The sequence below is a fragment of the Cyrtonyx montezumae genome, unplaced genomic scaffold, assembly GCF_038088225.1.
Source record: "Cyrtonyx montezumae isolate F1298 unplaced genomic scaffold, pur_monq_1.0 scaffold_13, whole genome shotgun sequence".
NCBI lineage: Eukaryota > Metazoa > Chordata > Aves > Galliformes > Odontophoridae > Cyrtonyx > Cyrtonyx montezumae.
Window position 1 is genome coordinate 3,853,077 of NW_027071859.1, and position 24,485 is coordinate 3,877,561.

At 45.4% G+C, this 24,485-nt stretch overlaps 1 protein-coding gene across 1 annotated transcript in view; it reads left to right on the forward strand.

The window, feature by feature from the left end:
* The window catches only part of XKR6 (XK related 6), a 141,804-nt gene extending 128,242 nt beyond the window's left edge, over positions 1–13,562 (forward strand). Inside the window, exon 3 of the mRNA XM_065730500.1 lies at positions 12,133–13,562. Within this exon, the coding sequence (XP_065586572.1) occupies positions 12,133–13,097 (965 nt within the window). The 3' untranslated portion in view covers positions 13,098–13,562. The remainder of the gene's footprint in view (positions 1–12,132) is intronic.
* Positions 13,563–24,485: the final 10,923 nt, after the last annotated feature.

The window sequence follows — 24,485 nt, forward strand, 5'->3', positions numbered from 1 at the left end:
CAGTGAGTGATGTGGGGAAAGCCTGCCCTATCATCAGCCGTATTGTAACGGCACGGGGAAGGGCTGGGTCCAGGAGTCTTTGAAGCCAGGGGCAGCTTTTTGTTCCAGTGGGATTTTGGAGCAAGCCCAGCAAGCGATGTCATCCTTCTGCCTTCTCCTTCCCCCATCTTCAGCTTCTCTGTCCACTGCTTTGCCGTAGCTCTTGCGCTGTTATTTTGGAGCTCTTGATAAAAACCCTTCTGTTCCACATCACGTGCCACCATCACGCACAGGACATGGCACAGCCAATAGAGATGAGTCACCATCCACGGGACAGCACTGGCAGGCAGCCAGCACTGCCAGTTTTAGGTTTCGTAGACTGTGGCAGTCACCAGGGGGGTATTGCATCCTCAGAGCACTACACAAACATTAGCTCATGCTGCTCCTAGGAGCTGCAAGCTGGGAAACTGAGGCACGGAGAGAGAGGTTTGATTAGCCTGAGGTCTTTGGTCTTTATGCTAGAGGATCCTGCAGAGCAAGGTCGTGCCAACCAGGTGCCAGGTAGGAAATTAAGGCCTTTTCAGGTAATTTTGTGCAGCAGACATTCTTGGAGACATAGCTGCAAATTCGTGGTTAGAGCATAGGAGAAGGTGGCTGGTAAACTATACAGAAATTCAACTCTTCGTCTTCAGGTTACTCTAGTGTGCTCTGGGGTTCATCTCAGGCATCCATGGTAACTCTGGATGAACAAGGAGGAGATATCCGCTGAGATGTGCAAAGGAAACCTAGGGAAGATGCAAGGCAAGCAGTAGGCAGGGACTTGTCCATGTTTCTGTCCCTGACATAGACGGAGCAGTTCAGATTGACTCGGTTGACAACTGGCTCAAAATTGCTGAGCACTGAAGGAAGGAACATCTTTGTTTCAGAAACTATCACTGTTTTTATACGACCAGCTCGGGGTGACAGTCCTGAATCTGGGAGTGCATCAGATTTACTGAATCAGTGGAAATCTCCTCCCGAAATGACTTTTGTCCTAAGTGGCATCTGGCTGACCTCATTGCTCTCAGTGCCCTCAGCATGATCACATCTTCACACGGATGCTCGCTAACGACCACTTCCCAAACACACAAAGGTGCAAGCTGACCTTTTCAATAAGGGAGTAGATGCATATTTTGGCCTCAGCCTGTCTTTGGGGAAGGTGTTGTTCTTTAACCTGTTGAAGAGGCAGTCTCAAACTCCATCCTGTGTATACACGAACTTCTGAGGAGACAGAAAGTCCCAGGAGAGACAGATCAATCTGGGTATGACTAAACTGGTTGATGCCGGCATGCCATTGGAGTCTGGCCTGCTACACATTGCTCAGACGTTTTCAGAGCGTGCAGAGCATGGGGAGCAGAGGAAGAAACAGATTCCTACTGTCGTTCTTTGGAATCCATTTCCCTGGTGCCTGCAACTACTTCACTGCAAGATGATACCAGCTGCACCACATCCGTTTTTGTCACTTTGTCACTCCCCCTCACAGAAATGCTCTGCCAGACTTGATTTCCCAGTGCCAGCCCTGTCTGTTCAGCCCCAGGGCTGAGTTTCTCCCTCTTTTCAGGAAACCAGTCCCTTTGTCTGTATTGACAGCGAGATAATTTCACCATACACAATAGCAAATATCCATAAGCCATAAGGTGAGCACGGTGTGCCCTGTGACACTTCTCAGTGACTGAAGACCTCTTCCTTTGGCCAGTAAGTGTGAACCACGCTGGATTTCTTTCTTTCCCTTCACTCAAGTCAAAAGCATTTCCAGGACTGAGATGAATCTATTTCTCCAAGTCATTTATGCTTGGGTCTAACCATGAACCAGAGGTGGTTTGCAGGATCCATGCATGTACTGTCTCACTGCTTGGAAGTGCTGCCTTGCCATGGCCTCACCCCCAAGAAACTGGCCGTGGGAGCTGTATTTACAGCAGGAAGTTCCTTTGCTAAGACCCGTCAGAGGCTCTCACTTCCCAGATCTGGTGATGAATCTGTTGGTTTCATCATGTTCAAAGCCCAAAACACATCAGAACATGAGTGCAGCCAGCAGCTTTTGGTCATCCACATGGTTCAATGAGAAGCGTGGTCCTTGGCACATTTTTAGCCCACATCAATTAGCACCAACCCCAACAATTCCCTGGCTTGTGGCAGGCATCAGCGTGGCCCAAGGACCGTTCCCAGTGAGCAGTCTGGATCAGGCCACCCTGTTTCAGAGGCTAAGACAGAATGATGGCCTGGATATAGCAGTTAACAGAGCTAGGTTTGCTCAGTCACTGATCTCCAGGCACAGAGCCCCAGGTTTGAGATCTGTGCTAGGAAAAGAGATTCTTGAAGTTACTTTTGAAAGTGGACAAAAGAACTTCTAGGGCTTTCCTTCGCAGTGCTGATGTGCTCCCCTGTTTTTCAGAGTATTCCAGTCCCACCTGCAAGATTTCAGCATCCTTTCTATTTGTCCCAGGTAGATTTAAATTCTTCTCCGTGACGGTGGTTCTCATCTGAATTAAGAAGGAATATCAGGAGAAAAAATGCTGTAGTAAATATCAAATGCACAGTGTTAAAATTCAAGAATACTGTATGTGTTTGTGATAAGAGTTGTGTTGTTTCATGCCAACTATCCTTAATCAGAACACAGAAATGGGTGGGAAAGATTTTGTTCTAAATCAAAACATATGTTTTCTATTCTAGCAAAGTTCTTCCCATTTCAGTGCATCCTAGTAGTGTTGTAAGGTGTGTTTCTATACTAAATGCTCCTGTTGGTAGAGTTCAAGGATTATTATGTCTTGAAAAAACTCTCAGTGAAGGAAGTTCGTTCGTATCTCTGTGGAGCGTAAATCAGAATTGACTCTGCTGGAATTTGTGAAGATATTTGAATATTCAGCAGTTCTTGTTCTCTCAGTTAAAATAATCACCAAAAAGGTGGTTCTTTTCCCTCCTGTTACTCCAGGAAAGACTATTCTTGACATCAGAGAGAAAAAAAAATAGATTTCATCTGGCCTCTCAACACTGAACATGTAACCAAGAGGCTACAGGAGCAGCTCTGTCATACTGGGGCATTTTCAGACAGTAGAGGCTGATTGTAGATCTATGTTATCTAGGTTTTTGACTCTTTTACTCTAAATGGATCTTAGATGGGCTTTTCTCCCATTTAAGATGCCCAGTAAGATCTGGAGGCCTCTGGGCCTCAGCATTGCTTGGCTGATGGCCATCCAGATACAAGGCTCTACTAACGGTCCTCTAATTTCCAAGGTCAGAAGAGATTAAGAAAAAAAAATAGAATGTACATTTAAAAAAAGCAGTAGAAGTCTGTAGAGACGACTTCTGCACTTCTCTGCTGCCCTTGCTTCTTTCAGGTTGGGCCAGGTTTATATTGTAGACCCATGATACACCGTACAAAGATGGATTTCAGTATGCAAGCAGAGATGTAGATATACTGTCCTTGCTGAGGCAAGGCATCGTGATGGAACATTTCAAGTGAAATCCCTTGGGGTCTCTTGGGAGCCCTGAATCCCCTTGTCTGTGGTTGTTCAGTTTTGGGGATTTAGGTGTTTGTTGGTTTGGTGGCTACTTTTGTGTGTGTGTGTATGTGTGTGTGTGTGTGTGGTTGCACTTTTTTTTTTTTTAGTGTTATCTTAAGATAGAAGTTAAGACAGTCAAATTGACAGGAATTTAACTGGAGTCTTCATAATGACAGGGAGGACTGCGTGGAGGGAAAGAGAAAAGTGACATTTCATGCAGTCTTTGACAAAAGTAGACATATGCAAGAATTCTCATGCTCTGTTTACCAGCTGCCTTAACTGTGCCCAGGAAATCCTGTCTGCTACTCACCAAGCTCTTTACCACTGCAGAATTAGCCCAGGTAATTCATACCTGCATAAAAGTAGACCAGGCTTAGACTGGACATTTATTTATTCCTATATGGGTGGCAGTAGAAGCAAGAGATGCATGCAGCTATTGGTGCTGAGAATCTCTATGCGTCACGTAAGATTCAGCATGCCTTTCAGAGGGAGAATGTCCCACAGCATTACAGTAAGATACTGGAGAGGTATTTGGGTAGGATAGCCTGAGTTTTCACTGCTGAAGGGTGGGTTTCCAGGCTGTGTGAGCCCCAGCTTGGGGGATAACTGCAACCATCCCTGTTGGGAACAACTCAAAGCTAGCAAGAACCTAACAGCAACATCAAAATGAGGTTGTTGAAGTTCCTGGTTTATTGGCCAAACACCACAAAGGAAAGGCTTGTGTTAACAGCCTGAAAATTGCATTCACTAAAGAGGGATTGCTTGCTTTTAGTGAGAGAGGAACAGTGAATTCTTTTCTTTGTATTCGTTTAACGTTTAGGTGGAACATTCCTTTTAGCACTTAAATGGAAGATGCATTTCAAATTAAGTAGCTTCTTGCCTTGAATGGCATTATACGAGAGCGCAGCACATCCAAAGGACAGATTAGTCTCGTTGTATGTCCTCCTCTCTCCTTCACTTCATGATTGCCTACATCTCCGGGTTGAAACAGTTCACCAGACACACCTCAGATTCCTGAGTGGTCTTAGTCTCCTGTCATGCATTGGTCCCCATTCAAAGTGTGATTCAGTAGGTAAGTTCTATGAACACCCTCATTAAACATTGATCAGTGACTGGTGAAAGTATGACCCTTCAGAAGACAGCTTTCCTCCATAGGCAGGTTTGTCCATCCAGCAAGACAGTCACGCTGATGTTTTCCCCAAATGTAGCTTTGGGAGTACATCTGAGACCAGATTCCTACTCAAGCACTGACACTAAACTCATTCTCTTAGTGATGACTCTGGTACAATTTTGGCCAGCTAGCCATTTCCTAAGGCCTTCCCTGGTATGGTCATATAGGTCAGGAGCCATTCCCAAAGGGCAGATTGAATACAAGTGCTCTGTTCTGGAGTCTGAGAGAGTTGGGTTTTTTTTGCTGACATAGGTAAAAACTTGTGGAGAGCAGGCAGTGAACTCCCATGCCTATGAGGACTGTTGAGATCAACTTTCTTCTCATTGATGCAGCAGAGAGATATTTACTTCCTCTTGAGGATGGCATACCTTGAATATGACCTCTGACTTGTCGTGGCACCTTTGCTCATCAGGAGGATGTTGGAGCATTGTTAGCCTGCTTGTCCTTCAGTGGTAGAGAATCTTAATGTCACATCACCTGCATTTTCCCATGTTCTCTTGGATCTGTCAACTTCTGCTCTGTGTCTAACGTGGGAGAGCTTCTTGGTCACCAATGGTCCTGAGTAGAAGTTCAAAGCAAGCTGTGTTGCCCAGCCTGGAGCCAGGAACAGGTTTCCCCAGTCCTCCTTTCTGCTCTTCTCACCCCTCTGGAGCTCAGGACTCTCTCTGGTGGGGATTTGGTGGATGCCAAACCACTGTTATCAGGGTGCTTTTCATCTCTTTCCTTTCTGCTTGCTTTGTCATCTCAGTTTGATCATCCACACTCCAGGCAGAGTCAATGGAACATCAGAGAGGCATTTCCAGAGGGCAGCTCATCGCTTGCATCGGACAGCTCTCCTAGAGTGGGATAAGCACTGAGGCGTGTGATGCAGGGAAGATCTTCATTAAGGGTGTTGTAAAACTGGGGGAAGGCTTGCCAATCCTTACATGGAAGGTGATTGCCAACATTTTCAACAGGAGATCTGACACTTTGCTGAGGGTATTGGAGGGTATTCCAAAACAGAGAGCAGATTATCCCATTTCTGCTTGGCCTAGGGTGCTTGTGCCTCCTGCAGAAGATCAGTGGCTGGCTTGCATCCATGAGAAGATACAAGACTGGATGGCCTCAGGGCCTGAGCCAGTTTGGCAGTTTCTGTGTTTGCAGAGGATATGAATAGGAGGAGACATGACAGAGGCAGCCGAGATAACGAGAGCACAGATCAGACGAATGTGGCTGGTCACCTCTTCTGGCAGTACAGAAAAAAGGGGCATTTGGGAGAGCTGAAAGGCAGCAGGATGAAAGGGGAGAAAAGCAAGCCCTTTCAAAACACAATCCACAGTGAACCTGTGGAGCTCAGTTACTCAAGGCAGTGTTAAGGCAAAGACTCGGGGGGAAGCTAAAAAGGGATCCAACATTTCTGGGGTCAGTGAGGACATCTGCAGTCATCCTAATTATGTGGAAGGAGCAGGCTTTAGGAAGCATTCACATTTCAGACCATGAGCCAGCCTTTAACTGGTAGGGGTTGGAGGGCAACTCTATGTGTGCAAGCTGTTCTGAGGTTGCCTTAGCACGACAAACTGCTCTCCCTCTCTCAATACAAGGTTCAGGAATGATGGCCTAGGCTGTTCATCTGGTCTAATATGGAAGAGTTTCTTTGTGCTGTCTTGGTCACAGATAGTCCTGAATAGAAGTTCAAAGCAAGCTTTATTGTATCAGAAAGTCCCAGTGGGATTCAGTAGCAGAAGACCAGATGTTGTCCAGGTCTACTTGGAGATTGGCTCTTGAACTGAGTTACTTGTCTTGACTCCCTGCCTTTCCCAAACAGTCCCCAGTATTTTTCTTATGGACTGGTGAATCTGTCCCATGAGAGATCCTGGGCAGAGCAGGGCTGTATTCCTTGGAGGAAAGTCTCATAGGAGGTCCCTAACAGGGGAGCGAATGCTGAGGATTGGAAACTCAACTCTTGCCCATACTGAAATGAAATCAACGTGTTTGTCATGAGAACCGAGCAAAGGACAGGATATCAGAGTAGCCAGCAAAAAATTCAGCAATTAAGTCACATCTCTTAAGAATGTCAGGCTCTGGTTTTCCATCCCTTGTCACTCCCATTCCAAGTAGCACAGAGGTAAGCTGGCAGTCCTATGTCCAAAGGCAGATCTCAATATAGAGTTAGAGTCAGATTGCCACGACGGATGGATGCCAGTCCCCATCCTAGAAGCATTTCAGTAAATCCGTATCTTTTACCCACGTGACCTCTGGAGGTGAATAGATCCCTCAGCTCATTTGGAATGGGATCCATTCCCCCTTGCTACACAACTGAATTCATCTTAGACAGCTTAACCTTCATCTTAAACTGTCCAAATGCAGTTGACACCCTATGTAGTCACTGGTTTGACGAAGACCCTCCAAAATGGTGACTTGTTCCATCTTCCCATGTCTGAGATGGATGAATCGAGTCAACCCCTGATGGGAGTTCTGGTTTTTAGCCAAAATTATTCTTTCCATTAAAAGCAGATAGACGAATGGAGAAGTTTTTACCACCAAAGTTACATGCAGCTCACCCTTCGGGCTTGGTTTCAGCTGCAGAGTACTTTCAGAGTGTTCAAGGGCACCCAGAGTGAGTAAGCCATTCCTGGGTCGGACTCATGAATGATGTTAGTGTTCACCTACTGGAATGGACTGGAGACACACTGGAGAAATCGGTTAAGGAGATGCTCTGAAATCCTATGAAGAAAATGAATGGCAGAACAGTCTGTGCAGCCCATTATTATTTCTTTTTCCATGTTGAAAGGGAAAAACAAAGGGAGGGGGATGAAAGAAAGAAGACTAAAGGTTATTCCTTCTGCTAAAAGAAAGATCAAGCGTCAGAATCTACAGGAACAGAAGAAAATCAGATCTGGAGTCTGATTCTGATCCCTTTTACTCCAATGTAAATAAATAGCAATAATGGGTTAAAAAGAAAGGGAGAATGACTCTCAGGCAATGCTGTTAGGCGAGCAGAATCTCTTTTGTATAGGAGTACACTTCCACTCTGTGCGCATCAGAATGAAAACTGTTCCTAGATTCATGCTGAGCTTCAGTAAGGAGCGTGCCACCCAAAGGGGAAAACATGATAAGAGGGTTCACTGCACAGAGCATGAGCAGCCAGCAAGTGATGGGGAGGGACTGAGATGCAGCACGCTGCATTAAGCAGGTGCTGCCTTCACGCAGGGCTTGATGGAAGGGTTCGTGTCATGCTGAACATTTGCTGTCCAGCCCACCAGAAAGAAATGTTGGCATCTTCCCGTTTTTGTAAGAGAATCTGTAGGAGAATTAATGTCAAAGAAGAAATAGAGAACCATTTAGGCATCATTTTCAGCTTTAAAGGGACAGGCACCGCAGTAAGTAGGCAGTATGCTATACTAACTGCATTCAAATTTTCCACAGCAGATAACCTGCAGCTGTACATGTCTTTTGTGAAAACCTTTCTCTTCAGTAAGATAGAATCATAGGATCACTGAGGTTGGAAAGGACCCCCAAGATCATCCAGCCCATGTCCCTCAGTACAACATCTAATAGTAGCACGATGTGTAGAATGGAAATACTGTTCATTTTAAATATTATGGGTTTTTTTTTTGTATGTGATTTGTCTACAGTTTTTTTCAGATGAAATGTAAAGCCGTGTGCAATTGTGTAGTGTTAACAAGCCAGGTAGCCTGAGATGCCTTTCCATACGCTGTTTTTGTTCCTGCATGTACAAGGGCTTTGAAAACAGCAATGGCAATTTAAGAGGAGCCATTTGCTTGGGTCCCATTTGTTGATGGGGATTTTTCAGAGAGCTTCATTACATTTCTGAGGTGACCTTTTCTTGCCCTGACCCATCAGCAGGAAACAGAGGAAACAGCCTAATATTCAGCCTGCCCCCATGAGCTTCCATCGGCCTTCAGGGCCCTTCTTTTAGAGCCTTTTTTGCCTCCCCTCTTGTCCTTTAGACCCTTCCACATCTTCAGAGCCTTCTTTTGGATGCTCTTTATTAGTTTTACACCTTTATTCTATTGAGGTACCCAAAACTGTGTGCAGTACTCGAGGTGAGATGGCAGCACTCAAGTCAGTGGCCATCTGAGAAGCCCTGAGTACCATGCCTCACTCCAGCTTCCAGCTCCAAAATGTCTTCTGTATGCAAGCTTCTCCTGTCTGCTGGCTCCACTGGGAGGTCTGGAATAGCCTAGAGTATCTCAAATGGTGTAGGAATCGTATCTCAAATGTTTGCACTTAGTCCTAATTCTCCATTGGGTATGGTAAGATGTCCTCAGCCATGGACACCCCAAGGTGGTCTCTACCAAGGTGGTACTTCTACCAAGATAAATCTTGGTATTTCATCTCTCAAATGGGAACACTATAGAGGTTTACCTCACTGTGCTGAACATAAGGTAGATGTCTCACTGTGGGGACTTTGGGGCATATTACTAGGAGGCTAATTCTTGTGATGTGTCATTCAAGGCACATGGGCTTGACTCCTCAGAAGTGCTGACTATAGCCTGTGAGTCACCCACTGCTGCCTAGTGGGTGATATCAGGAGTTAAGGGCTGTTGTACAGCTGGTACAGGGAGGTTCGAGATGACACCAGCCTGTGTCACCCTGGTTTGTTATGGGCAGGTGACACGGACCTCACAGGTCTGTGAGGCTTCCAGTCCCATGACAAGTGATGTCCTACTGGTTTAAGAGGGCCCACATAGGCTCAGCAGAGCAGAGCAGGTATTTTCTACTCCCAAGACTAAGCACAGAGAGGAGTAGGAGTGGGTTTCTTTGAAGTGACTTCAGTTTCAAACCAACCCCAGCCTGGATTTGATAGACAAACCTTGGAAGGGAGTGTAAACCCACTCATGCACCTCATGAAGGTGCGTCAGTCACCATGTGCAAATTTTAAAGTAAAAACAAGAAAATACTTTCCATGTGATCCAACCAGCCAGAAATTTTTGTTTTAGTTATAATTGAAGCCTGGGAGAAGTGAAATAGAAAGGAAAAGATTATCCCAGTGTTCGTATCCCAGAGGATCCTATTGTGCGAAGAAGTCACAGGCTGGAAGTAAGAGGGAGAGGTGGGAATGAGAAACTCACAGCCAAGATAGCAAAAATCTAAGCATGCTTTGTCATTTGAGTTTGGATAAAATAGCCAGGGAATGATTCCTGTGGCACCCCAGTACTGGAGAAACCTTCATATTGCTCCGTGGTTGATGTCTGCCTCCTGACTGCATCCCAATGACACTCAGCTCAAAGATGCATTCGGCACAGAGTCGTGAATTTTTTAAACAATGGCAAGAGTCTGTCAAACTGTCTGGAGATACTTCATTCCCCTCCTCGGATCAGAGCACAGATGAGGATGCAACTGATGTTGTGGTAAGGGTAGGACTCATCCCTCCTGCCCGCCGGCGTTTGCAAGTCCCCACACTCCCCTGTCAAGGATGGAGACAGACACTTTGAGAGCATGAGTCAACTCCCCCCTGTCCCACACGTGGATCTTAGGACAGGGTGAATCACTTTCTGGGGGTGTCTGCCTCTCAAGGAGACGTTCAGATGACTGTCAGCAGGCCTAGTACTGTGCAATGTGAGTGACTCAACGCCCGTACTCTAAGCCAGCTCTATGCAATTTACAGCAAAGGCTGTGATTAGTGTAGGTTTATGCACAGAAAACCTTACAGTGGGAAAAGCTTTTATGTGTATACTGGGTCTTTGTTTCTGATGTATTTTATTCCTCTCCCTCTAAATGAACTCAACAGAAACATTTTTAAGCCAGCATGACACATCTGCCTCTTGTGGGCTGGCACTGCTTGAGTTTTCAGTGTTCAGGTACACCTAATGCCATACGTATTGCAGCACAGTAAGCCAATACATGACTTTTATTTATTTATTCACTTATTTCTGTCAATCATGTAAAGTTTTCAAACTGAATAGCTAGAAGGAACTGCAGCAAGTGACACTGACACACAGCAGCGTTTACCTAAAAGTTCAGTGGCGTTTCCCAGGCTTCCAAAACTGTTTTACCATGTCCCTCAAAAATATAACACGCCTTTGGAAAATCAGGCAGGCTGAAAATAAATCCAATCTGCAACTCTATGGGGCTTAGGCTGTTCCCTTTCAGAAGTCTCCATACTTCCCCAAGTTCTGTGTGAAAGTCTTGTGTGCTCTTATGAGTGGCTGAAGCTAATCTGGAGTGGTATCTGAAAAGCCAGAGGTCTTTCTACCATCCCTGTAGGGAAAGGGGAGAAGGAAGGAGGATCTGAATGTATAGGTGATGCTCCTGGAGGAATTTCTGGCCATGCCCCAGTCAAACTATAGCTACCCAATGATTTGGCTTCTCAGTCACATATCTTAGCCCATCACCAGTTCCCTCACGTGCAGGGCTGTTGTCCAGTGATCTGCAGTAGGAGCAAAGCAATGAGATGCCAATGGCCTCTATTTGTTTTCAGGAATCTCTCTCTTAATTTTTATGCTGGTGATTTGCTCAGTGATTTGTTCAATTTACCCTAGTGATAATCAGTGGTGCTGTATTTCTAAAACATTATCGCACTCCTGGAGTGTGATGGGGCACTATTTTATCCATTGTGTGATCCTATAGGATCCAGGAGCACCAGGCAGAGCCAAATAGTCTATTAGCTGTCCGAAACACAGAGCAAGGACATAAAAGAGGTCTGAGGTCTTTCCAGTGGGTCTCATCTGGAGAAGGAGACAGACAGGACTGGAGACATGACTCTGGGGCTGGTCCTAGGTTTGTTCTGGAGTCGGTGCTGGAGGCATGCTGCTTTTGATACAGGTCTTTAGTGTGTGCTGGAAGTAGTGCAGGAAAATTGCTGGAGCAATCAGGTTCTGTGTTTTTGGAATGTCAGACGGTGCTGATGGCATCTGTATATTCATCTGCATGTGACTGCTGGTGATAAAACTGAAGATCTGCCTATTTGTCCCATTGGTGAATGCAAACAGAGCTTCCTTATCGAGGCAGAATCATAAAAGTTAATGTGAATGCAGCTTGTAGGAAAGTACTTCAGAATAAAAAGGGTGTGAAGGAAACATAGCTGTTCTGCTCTTCCAAGGACGTGCTCCAAGATGGATCCCTTTCTGCAGAAAGTAACCTTCATCCTTGGGCTGCAACCTCTAGATGGGAGTTTCAGAGTCTCAGATGTAGACGTAATCATGATGAGGACGGAGACTGTTTTCAGTAGGAACAGCAGAGCTGGGGTGGGGTGGCAGAGCCCCACTGCTCATGAATATAAGCACACGGTTCCGTGTCAGAAAACTCATGAATGCGGCATCGACTGCAATTCCCACACTGATCTTTCTGTATTTCTCTCCTCCAGACTGTAAGGACAACCTGGCGTGAGTTGAACCTTTGGGCTCCTGAGCCTGCCCCAGATGCAGTAATTTAGTGAGCAGATGATGTTTTCAACCAATCCTCCTGTCTAACTCAGTGGATCTGTGTGTCTTCCGGCAGGTGTGTCCTCTGTGGCCTCCCTGATGTCCCTGGCTTGGGTGCTAGCCTCCTATCACAAGCTTCTTCGGGACTCTAGGGACGACAAGAAGAGTATGAGCTACAGAGGGGCCCTCATCCATCTCTTCTGGCGCCTCTTCACCATCTCATCCCGAGTTATTTCTTTTGCTCTCTTTGCTTCCATCTTCCAGCTCTACTTTGGGATCTTTGTAGTGGTCCATTGGTGTGCCATGGCTTTCTGGATCATCCATGGTGGGACAGATTTCTGCATGTCTAAGTGGGAGGAGATCCTCTTCAACATGGTGGTAGGGATTGTGTACATTTTCTGCTGGTTTAATGTCAAGGAAGGGCGGACTCGATACAGAATGTTTGCGTATTACACGGTAGTGCTGACAGAGAACGCTGCCTTGACGCTCCTTTGGTATTTTTACAGAGATCCTGACACCACTGACTCATATGCCGTGCCAGCACTGTGTTGTGTCTTTCTTAGCTTTGCTGCTGGGATAGCTTTGATGCTGTTATATTATGGTGTGCTGCATCCCATGGGGCCAAGAGCTAAGATCTTTGCCAGCTCCTGTTGCGCCGAGCTGCTCTGGGGCATTCCTCTGCCCCCTGATGTTGAGCCCATGGCACCCCAAACCCCTGGGTACCGGGGGGCCCAGGTTACGCCCACCAGAGCGGTCACGGAGCAACAGGAGGAACTCACAGCTGACACTTGCTTGCCCGTTTTCCAGGTGAGAGCAATGGTACCATCTACTCCATCTGGGCGACCCTACCCCCCCGAGGGGCCTCTCATTAAGATTGACATCCCAAGAAAGAGGTATCCTGCATGGGATGCTCATTTTGTAGACAGGAGGTTAAGAAGAACTATCAACATCCTCCAGTATGTCACCCCCACAGCTGTAGGTATTAGGTATAGAGATGGACCTCTCTTATATGAGTTGCTACAATATGAATCTTCACTTTAAAGCTCCTTAAAGCAAAAGTAAAAGAGGGGACCTTATTTTTGTTTACGGTAAACACAGATCATGAAACAAACACAAATCTTCAGATAAGCTTTCTTTCTGGTTGCTGTATGTATAAAAAAAAAAGAAAAAAAGATATTCTCTATGTTTTGTAAGTAAAAACAAAAAGAAAAACTTTTCTTTTGTTTTTTACACACAAGAAACAGTATTTCAACTTCCACACCTAGGATTCACAGGTGGAGAAGGAGGCATCTCCACATCAGTTTTATACCGTACACCAAGTGTAGAACATTATTTAAGGGATTGGTGCTGATTGAAAAATAAAAAAAAAAAAACAAAAAACAAACAAACAGACCTACAACTGCCTTATGCCCTTAGGTGCTGAGTTTCATTAAGTACTGTCACCTTTCTCATGCAAAACTCTTTGATGATTATATGCCAGGAAAATAATAATAATCATAATAAAAAGAACGTGCAACTGAAATACAAACCTTAGAATTAATAACAGGAACAACAAAAAAAAAAAGAGAGAGAAATGTCTGAAAACATCTCATCGCTCTTATTGGATTTAACGTTAAAAAAAAGAAACAAACAAAAAGAAATGACAAAGAAAGCAAGGCCAAGGCATCCCAATGGAGATTGATTTTGCTAAAGGCTGAGAGACAGTATCAGGTCTGCACCTCCAGTTGACGGCGCATTTATGACACCATTTGGCCAAGCCCTATGCACCTTGCCCAAGTCATGTTGTACATGCGGCCCTGCTGGGGAGCCACGTTCCTCCTGCAGGTTGCCCACGCAGAAACCGTGGTCATTTTGCAGAGTGGGAACAAGGCCGTGCATAGCTGGTCTTGTCTTGTACAGCTTCACACCTTGACCCACCACTGGCTTCGGTGGAGTCAATAAGCACCGCCTGAGGCCGGAATGAGGCCGGCCACCTTGATTTCTGGAAAGTAAAATAAGAGATCTGCAAATGTTGAGATCGTATACCAAAAACGCTGTCCTAAAGCATACCTACGCATCTCTAATAATTTCAGTAATAATAAAACTCAGCATAGTAGCAAAAAGTGAGTCAATTTAAAGGCACAATACTTGATCAGTGACTGGCAAAATAATTTGACCTACTGTATCATTTTAAGGCTGTGAAAGGCATACGTGTATTATTTGTAATCTCGTGTAAGACCTGTCACGTCTCATTCAGTGCGAGCCTTAAAGTGATTGTAAAGCATCCTTTGTTTCATTTGGGGCTTTTTGGGGGTTTTGATTTTTTTCGTTCTGTTCTGTTTTGTTTTGTTTTTGTTTTTGTTTTTGTTTTTAAGGAAAACAAAATCTGAAAATCGGGATAAAACAAATGAAGGAACGAACAACAACAGGAGAGCAACAACAACAAAAAAAAAACACAAACAAAAAAAAACGACAGCAAACTTCTTCACACGGTAACAACCTGTAAACTGACTCAACGTCTTGAGATGATTTGGTGCTTTGTATTTTTGTTGATGTTGTTGTTGTGATTTAGCTGAGATTTCTTCGACTCGGTACATGTGGGGAACTGCTGATAAAACTGTCTCGTGTCACCCTCGACTGTAAGTACATGGCAAGGAACAACACCACGGGGAACGCAAGAGCGTAGCGAGAGCGTCGTGGTGTAGCTTGGCCTTCTCACCACAAGGAGATTCTGCCGCCTCCGATCATGGCGAAGCGTATTCGGTCACCTGCCAAGGGTCGCGTGCTTGTCTTGACATTTCCCAGTAGCCCGCCCGCTCTCAGACCATTCGCATCCTTCAACTTCTGTTATCTGTGCTGGAATCTCTGTTTCGAGTTCAATCGCGGGGTCGCGTTCACCCACCACCCTTTTCCTTTTGGAGAGCATTACTCTTTTAAAGGAATATCCCCGTTTCAGGGCATCTTTTCCATCCCACCGCCCCTCTGCTTCGGAGGGGAGAAGCAACAACAACAAAAATGGTATTTTTACGTGAATACTGTAGTATTTTCTGTGTGTGTTTGCAATTTTTTATTCCAGAAATACTGTAACTGTCTAGGGTGCAAAAACTCCCGTGCTGACCTCTTCTGTAGAGCAAATCAGCACGGGGGGATATTTTTTTAATTATGATTACGATTATTATTTTGTTTTTAATTTGAAGAATAAGTTGTGGTTTGGATTTTTTTTTTAATCATAATAGCACTTAAAGAAACTAGTACAAATTTTATATAACAGTTTAAAGAAGCTGAATGCTTTCTTCGCCTGAATATACCTGAAGAGAAACATTTTTTTCAATCAGTGATCCTTTGCAGTATTCCGAGAGAAAAACGTTTTATTTTTTATTATTGTTATCATTTTATTTTTTTTCCAGTTGTGTCATTTTCTTTTGTAAAGAAACTTTTAGCTCTTGTCCATCCCTTTTAAGGAGGGTGGGACTCGTTTGCGCCAAACTAGAGACACACGGCAAAGTTTGTACAAAGCCAAATTGTCACTGGTACTGTAATTCCCAGTCAAACTCCATTTCAGGCAAATGTTTTCTGGGCTCTGATTAGAACCGATACGATGGCCACATTTTCGTGCAAAAGGAGGTGCTTTGTCTTGTCATCCCCTACCTAAATTCCCACTCCCTTGTTTGTTGTGCACATATATATATGTATATACACTTACATATGGAAAGCTTTCATTTCCTTTCTCCATTGCCCGTATCCCATAGTCTGTCCCCTCTCAAGCGCCCTACTAATGTATCACTGTGTTCCTTCCCTAATCAGTATGCTGTCTCCATCAAAAGAGATCATTTGTGAAGTGAACCTGCCATCCTCTGAGCAATTTTGCATTGCTGTCATTAAAAGACACAGGTGCTAACCCCCTGACAATGGCCCTGAGTTTCTCCTCCCAAGACTTGTTTCTTTTTCTGCAAGGACTCAGCCTTCATACCACTGTAGATATACTCTAATCTGCTTCTCCAAGTCTTACCCCCTTCTTATAGACTCTCTTTAATCCTTCCGTGAAGAGCTCTCATCCACACCTCCAACTTTTCATTGGCACGAGCACGAGAAAGGAACGGATGGGTGGACAGCTCCACTCTTCCTTGGGGACATGTCCTCCAGGAGGCAGCGCCCTCACTTCCAAAAGCACCAGGAGAAGGTTCCACACCAAACACATCAGACTTGAGGTCTGCTTTGGAGGTGTGAACACATCTGCTGGAACAGTCGGACCCTGTCACTTTGCACCAAGACAGTGAGATGAGCCAGTGTGCCACAGTACACTCACTGGGAGTCAAAGAGGAGACCCTTCGGCGTTGCCTGACCTTGGGAGCACCTGCAGCCTGCCTTCCCTCAGGAACGAGACCCTCTCTCCAGACCACCACACCGACAGCCGTCCTCTCTGTCTCACTGCAAGAGCAGAGGGGCAAACCACTCCAGAAGTGACCTTACTTCTCAATACAGTGCTAACTTCTCACAACCAAACCAGCTTGACTAAGGGCTTGACTCATCTCTGCTCCAAAGTCCTCCTTCTTTGGGTCTCGTAGTACGGATAACAACGAAAGCAGGTGCTTCCACTGCGTGCTAAGACTGTTACATTATCCTTAGCCACACGGACTTTCTGCCTCTGCTTTGAGTCCTTGCTTTGACTGATATCCACTGGCATCTTGATTTAGCAGAAGATTTCCAGTGAGAGCCCGTCCCAGACATGAACTATTTCCCTTTGAAAGACTTCATTGCAGCCTTAACGCAAAGCACGTGCCCTCCCAGCACGCCCAGTGGACAGCTTGGGGTGGTGACCATCTCCTCTAGGGGCTGTCTGTGATCGTGCTGCCAAACAGCACCTTTTGCCAAGCGTGGGGAGCAAAACTGCCCACATCTCTTTGTTCATAGTAATCCCAAAACAGAGAGTCTCATCCTCACCATTTTTTAATCTTTTTTTTTTTTTTTTTTGGCCCAGGTTCCCTTTGATTTTTGGAGTGCACCCTGGCAGGATGCTTTGTTTTCACTTGTTTTTTTTTTTTTAACAGAAGATACTGTTTGAGGGGTTTTTTGAACTGGAGAAAACTGGGCCCGTAGTTATTCACACCACAAGCTGCATGGACAACTTCTCTGCCATGTTTGTGCTGCTAAATTCACCCTGAAACCATAGAAATGAGCCAACCACACCATGCCAGGACAAAGCCGGGGCTTCACCGTCCCCACTGTTAAGTTGTTCAGCCCATCCCTGGCATGGTTTTCATCCACTCCAGCAAGTGTGGGCTTGGGCACAGCTTGCACAGGCACTGATGCTTGCCAGAGACCATCCCCAGTTGGCAGCGTGGATGTGGCGACGCTGTATTGAGATGAAAGAGTTTAGTAGCATGGATGTGGCCAGCACGGTTGGCTTTGAGGCCGGAATGGATCCTGGCAGTGCTTATTCTGCTAATAAAGATGTATCTGTATGACACACAGCAGGATTCGGGATTGTGTGGAGTGCATCAGCCCTGGCCTGGCATACTTCTGTTTTCTGCCCAGTTCGATGGATGAAGTATTTCTTAGTTCACCTGGTTCTTTTTGCTGAGCTTATTTTTCAAGCAGTGTCACTTTCATTGCGCTCATGTCAATGCATCCATCTCTCCATCCATGTCAGATGAATGGTGCGCTCACTGGGGCAGCGTTAACACATCTGCAGGCAGTTAATTTGGAGACTTGAGTGATTCAGACCAAGCCAAGTCTGCAATGGGCATACAGGAGTCCCAAGGTCCCTGACCGTGTGCTCGTCATGCTGTGCCACCCACACAAGTTGTTTCTCATCCAAAGCACATCTCATCTGGACTGCAGAAGGGGGGCCAGTGTTCTGTAATTGCCAGTGGAGAGTGCAAGCGAGCCACTGATTTCAGGAGTAAGTGTGTATTTTGCAGTGTATTGGATGGGAGCTAATTGTCCACTTCATCCTGTCCATCTCTGCACCTGCCAAAATCTCAGTAGCCATTTGCCTGTATTTTTATCACGCAGAATCACAGAATTGTAGGGGTTGGAAGCGACTATTTATTTAGAGCTGACGAGATTAAATGGGACAAAATGAATTCCAAGCTTTAGACAGTGGTCTGCTAAAATCCATCTGATGGTGCTGATAGGAAAGTGTCGCTGTTGGCTTTCAGAGAACGACCGTCCCTTGCTCTTCAGATGTATTTCCCTATACACAGGATTCACTTCACAATGCAACCCTGCTCCTCCTCCCCAGCAATGCATGAACCGAGTCACCCACACCCCTGCAGCATCACCAAACCTCTTGAAGAAAATGTGGTCTGAGGTCCACCCAGCACGATTTCATTGAAGCTCAGAGGTGCTTTGAAAAGGAAAACTTAACTACTGTGCATTTGCAAAACCTTTTAGTGCCTGCTTGCTGGGCAGCTTGGGCGAGAGACCATTTGGAAGCTGCCAGAGTCAGTAAAAAAAAATTGTAGGGACAGGCTTTTCTAGGATCTTCTGTTACTGGGTTAGCTTTCCTCTGGATTCTGTTCAGCTCCAATGAGGTCATGCGAAGTAAAACAAACAACAAAACTCACACAAAATAAGGTCTATGCCAATCCCCACAGAAGCCAAGGCTAGCTGGTAGGGACGACGTGAACTCAGTTGCACACCCTTTGCTTGCTGCAGCTTGCATGCTCTTACTTTGGCAGTTGTCTGCAGCCCTGGGCTTTGGGGATGGTCGATGCCCAGGGCTGCGATTGCTGTTTTCATTTTTCCTTGGAGCTCAGGTGTATTCTGGTGCAGAGAACCTCAGCATGGTTTGAATGGGAAGATTGGAGGCTATCCCAAATAGACGTGGGCAAACCTTTCACTGTGTGCAGAGTGCATTTCCAGACCTTTGGGTACCACTTATTTCTCCATGAGCGTGTTCAGAATCGCATCATTGTGTTTGAACCTGGAAGTAGCAGTGTGGTTGGCTCTTTTCTGCTGTGGTGTGATGTGGGAAAGGGAGGACCCTTCCTTCTGAGATGGAGATTGCCTGTGTTCAACCCTTGTTCCTTACTTGAAGCTCAGGCTGTAGGATAATGAGAAAAATGAGAAAGTGTGATGACAGATAGCTGCATATGTCCCACTGGCTCTTGGCTGAAGAGGAGGGAGGCAATCGGTAACAATTAAATCTGCAAAATCTAAAACGAACTTGCTGATCCAGTTGCTGGCAACCCTGCCTACAGCAGTGGCGTTGGAAGTGGGTGATCTTTAAGGTCCCCTCCAAGCTGAGCTGTTTTGTGGTTCTATGAAAACAATCTGGGCTTTAGTATAAATTCGGACATACACGCAACCCAATTGGAATGAGCGATGTTGATGATAAAATAATGTGGACTCTTCTTTCCTGTTGTATATTTTAGAAGAAACAAACAGAAATTCCCAAGCCACAGCGACATCATTCGAGCGCACAGACTTCCCTCTCTCCCTCTTTGGGACATGTGCAGCAAAGGAATTCTTGGAAAACCTGTTACATGCAGAGTATGTACGAGTGTCTTTGAATTTGTCAACGGCTGTGTTGGTCAGATGGTTTTTTCCCAGTGAGCATAGCAAGGGGCCACGGTTGAAAGCTCATTGCAGGTTTCAGGGTGATGGGACTCCTGGGTTTCAGCCCCAGCTCTGCCACGACGTCGCTGTGTAACCTTGGGCAAGTGATTTAACCTTTCTGTGCCTACAGTTTACCCATCTGTATACATGGGTACAATAATATTTACCTACCTCACAGGGGTGTTGTGAGGCTTAAGCAAATGTGTGCGGGAGGTGCGGGAGTCACGCCGTAACGTTGTTGTTCTCTCTGGGTTTGTGCTGTTATCAGAAAGGAGAAGTCAAGGGGTTGGTTACACCATGCAGAAGGAGATCCTGCTGGTCCGAGTGCGTGTTGAGAAAGTGATCTTAAGTCTTTCCCCTCCCCAAAAGCAAGGAATGGAGAAAATTGTCGTGCGCCAACTCAATAGCCTTTCCCTTTTCCTTTCTGTTTCTGGAAACTTGAAACTAAAGATCACAGAAGTATTTCTGAAACAAACAGATTACTGATAAATACTTGAATTTCTTTAAAAGATGCTCTCATCAGCCACGGTCAATGTGCACTAATCTTTCAGTCATCAGCATCCATCTGAATACAGTGAAAAATTTGCTCACGCTGTTTTGGAATAGCCTGGACCTTGGTTGGGAGGCTGGTATTCTGTTTGCTGAGGAGTCTTGTAGGCATGGGAAACTGGAGTCTTAACTGAAAAACGTGAAAAATCTGTTAGTCTTTTTTGCTTTTGCCTTTGGGTTTCTTGGCTGTCTAGGTGCAGCACAGTAACATTAGTTTGCTTGGTCATTTGGTAGCATTTTTCAAACTGTTTCCTTCCACCAAGGATGAAGGTGGGTTGTGTGAAGGTAAACCAGAGTCTGCACTGCTCGTGTGCAGCTCTCCTCCAAGTACCTGCTTCCCTGCCAAAAACGCATCCAGAGAGACCAGACCAGGGCTGCCTTCACACCCATCCTCAACCAAAGCCCCCCTCGCCATCAGTGGGAGTTTTGGCTGTCGATGATGAGTCCTTCAAGGTGGATCCATCCCTGGTTTAACCCCAGAACGCTCAGTGAAACCCGTGGTAATTCTCTCTAGAGCAGGGGGAGGGGTCTAGTTCATTGCTCCAACTATTGTCTGATAATTCAGAAGGGAAAACTCATATTACGGAAGCCTTTCTTTTTTTCTGCCGTTTTACTGTTATTTTACTGCTTGAGTGTCCTGACCATCCTGTAATGTCTTCTGTTAGAAATGCAATGCGAGGCAAGACTTCCGTCCAGCAGCGCTTTGTGAAGCCTGCTCACGCACTCCTTACTCAGGCAGAGCCCCTGGGTTTTGCTGTGGCGTCTCCATTTCTCTCCTGAGTAAGGACTGAAATCTGGGCAGCGTTTCAGCAAGCTGTCATCTTCCCTAACCCGAGATTTGCCTTGCATGAAGCCAGAACAAAGCTGGGAAACCCTCCTCCCCCTCCTCCACCTCCGCCTTAGTGTGCTGAGTCCCTTGTGCTCCTTCTCTGTCCCTGCGTACCACCATAGGGAGGTGGGTCAGATCTTCTGGCTGCGTGGCCCAGTCTCTTCCACATCACCAACCATGTAACTGCAGACCTTCCCCCTGGGGTAGAGCACATTCAGAAGCTCTCTCCTTGCAGATGAGCCTCTTCCCGTGAGCATCAGCTTTGGAGCTGCTCCTTCCCCCTTCATGTCCTCCACCATTTATTTTTCCTGTTGGAAGCGCTCAGCTCAGTGCTTCTGGGTTTTCTTTTTACTGCTTCTTTTCCAAAAGAAAAAAAAAAAAAGAAGAAAAAAAAAAGATTGAAGCTGGAAAAAAAAAAACCACACAGCAATGTAACTCCTTCGGTGCTATGCTAACTGCTTTGTTCTACCCAACCAAGTGCTGGCCAACGTACAGATTGTCCCTCTTTGTCCTAAGAAGCACCACACATCTGTGCTGTGAACAGGGATGAGCTGAGGGGGATGAGAGAGGGCGAGTGCTGTTCAGAAAGCAACGGAAGTCTTATGTGTATCCAATAGAAAAAGAAAAAAAAAAAGATGTATATGCAGACTGCTTTCATAGCTAATTGTCAACCGACTTGTGGAACTAAGTAGGATATAGCCTATAAGGTATTGAGGGCATTATATATATATTTATATATATATATATACATACATATATAAGAAATGATGAAAAGTTCACCTTTATTGATAAATATCGCCCTTTAATTTTCCTGGAAATGCACTGTTCAACAGTAAACACATCTGCCCGTGTTCGCAGCCAGCTAATTTTGCTTTGAGCCACTCCAGCAGCAATGGCTGTTCCAACTGCAGAGGTCAGCAAGCAGGTGTGAGGCCTGATCCGAAGTGGATGGCTCGGAGTTTTGGGGATTAAAGGGTCTAGTCAACATGTATGTCTGCGTCTGTATCCACAGCCCTGTGGAGATATAGACGAGGATACATGCCATGTTACTGCAACAGTATATATGTTTTAATATATATATGAATACATTGTGAATTCCTAAGGGCTTTTCAAGATGAGGAAGGTAGTTTCTGGTGAGAGCTGCGAAGAATTTGGGGATTGAAGGTAGGGCTGTAATAAGTATTCCTAGTCTATCATTTAATAAAGTCAACACAGGGATAAACAATCATCAGAAACTTAAGATCCTTCTGGAGAAATGCTGTACCACCTGATTTTCCTTTCTTGAAGAAACGTGGAAGCCAAAATCAGACCAAAAATAAGGGCCAAGTATAGTGTCAGTATAAATCAGTAAAGCTCCACTGATGTCCTCACATTCTGCATCTCAAAAACAATCCCTTCATCTGGTGCCAGGAGAACCTAAACTGAGCATTATGGCCCCACTGGGCTTTCCTGAACTGGTGATAAGAGACTTTCTGTTGTTGCTGAAACCCAAACAAAACCTTGGATGAAACCATGCACCTTTTTCCAAGCAGAGCCATGTGAATTTGGCAAACCCCTGACCTACAACAGGGGCTTTCTCTGTCACCCATAGCAGTGGGAACAACCCAACACAGTGGGTCCTTTTTTGTGCGAACGACCCCAAATCTGACTTCAAGCCCTTCAGATCTAAATGACAACTGGTACCCAAAGGGAATGAGGATTGTTTTCTCTCCAGATTTCATTCCCATCCATCAATCACAAGGACAAGGAGCTCATATTTTCCTGTTTTTGCCAATAAGACGTGCTCCCGGTGCCAGAGTCCCCTTCCTCAAACCCAGCTACCACCACCTGCATGGCTCCTCTTTCTTCCACCTTAAAAACAAATGCTAGTCTTTCCCAAGTAGCAGAGATCGAGGACAAATGCCAGATGATTACACCTGCAATCTGTTTGCTTTAGGATTTTATTTCAGTTTCAGAGGGCATGTGAGTACACACAGAGACGCGTGCCCGCAGAAATTGCAGTAACCTGAAGTTGAAGCCACTTGACTTCAATGGACTTGCTCTGAGCTGACACTGCTCAAAGAGAAACCACGCACCACGCGTTCCCCTGGCTCCTCCAGATTAACACAGTTTCGTGCTGTTTCCATATGATTCGTGTTCGGTTTTGTTTTTGTTTTCCAACTAATACTGAAAACTGGTTAACAGACAGTAAATTTACAATGGATAAGTAGTGGGAAAGGTGTACTGGTTCTCACTTATCCGTAGACCTCTTAGCACTACTCCAGCAATTAAGCAGGCCTTAAATTGGATGTAATTGCTGCCGTTTGGAGGAGAGCTGTGTTGTTTTCTTGTCTAAAAAGGTATCGCAGCAAAGTCCCTTGGCCCTGTCTTCTCTACGTAGGGAGAGTGAGAAGGAAGAGACTTTACATAAGCATCAAAGTTTGCCATTAGCTACAAAATGTGCCCTCTATCAGAAGAAAACAATGGTTTTGTCTAGTGGTTCCACTCTGCAAACTCTTTTACCATTCCAGCCTTTAGTTCCAGTGGGAATGGGTTGTAGTTTCAAAAGTGTTTAAATACTCAGGGAAGGACTATTTCAAATCTAGGTCTGGTGACTTCCATTTGTGTCACTGGGCCAAGTTCAAACCATTCCAGTAATGTGATTTCCCATGGTATGAAACCAGAGTGAGACAACAGCTGGGGTGGGGCCTGTATGTGGTTCCCAGTGGTAACCCAATGCAGTGTGTTCCCAGTGGTGACATACCTGGAGACCTGACCTACCACATCCCACCAGGCAGAAGGATCTCCACTGTGTCCCATACTCAGGAGCTGTTTCCCTAATGTTTTTTATTTTGTTTTTTTTTGTTATTATTTTTTAATTGCAGGGAAATATCATCTCTTTAGCATGCATATTTTTGGGTGGACTGTTGTAATATAGAAGGTAAAATCATAGTGCCTGAAGATGTATGTTCTCTTTCCATCTCTGCCATGGGCTGTTGGAAAGGCAAAGCATGAAGATGTTAACGATGCTTCTGCTAGCAAATGCAACCTGCCCTGCCTAAACTCCTTGATACCATTGGCTTTTGCTCTGGGGAAGGTGATGAGGGAATGGCCAGGCTGTTGTCTGGCACCATCAGCAACCCCATCTCCAGCACTGCATTTCTGCCATACTTCCCCAAGGTATTGCAGTGTGGCTTTAAAGGTCCCTTCTGCCCTGCAGAAGCATTAGGAAGACAAGCTAGTGAAACACTTCTTGCAAAGCTCTTGAGCACCTTCTGATGGAATGGGATTCTGTAAGTTGATGGCATCTTCTAAAACCAGCTTTCATCCTAGAAGCACTTTTGATTAGTGAATTTTGATAGCGCCAGAAAGGTGGCACAGCCATAGAGAATAGCACAATCGAAATTCTAATATTTCAAAAGTGCCACTTTTCCCATCGACATTGAAATTTGACTGATGGTCACTAGAAAGCTCTTTGGTAACACTGAAAACCCGGAAAACGTTCCTGCACCAGATTCCTCAGATAAACC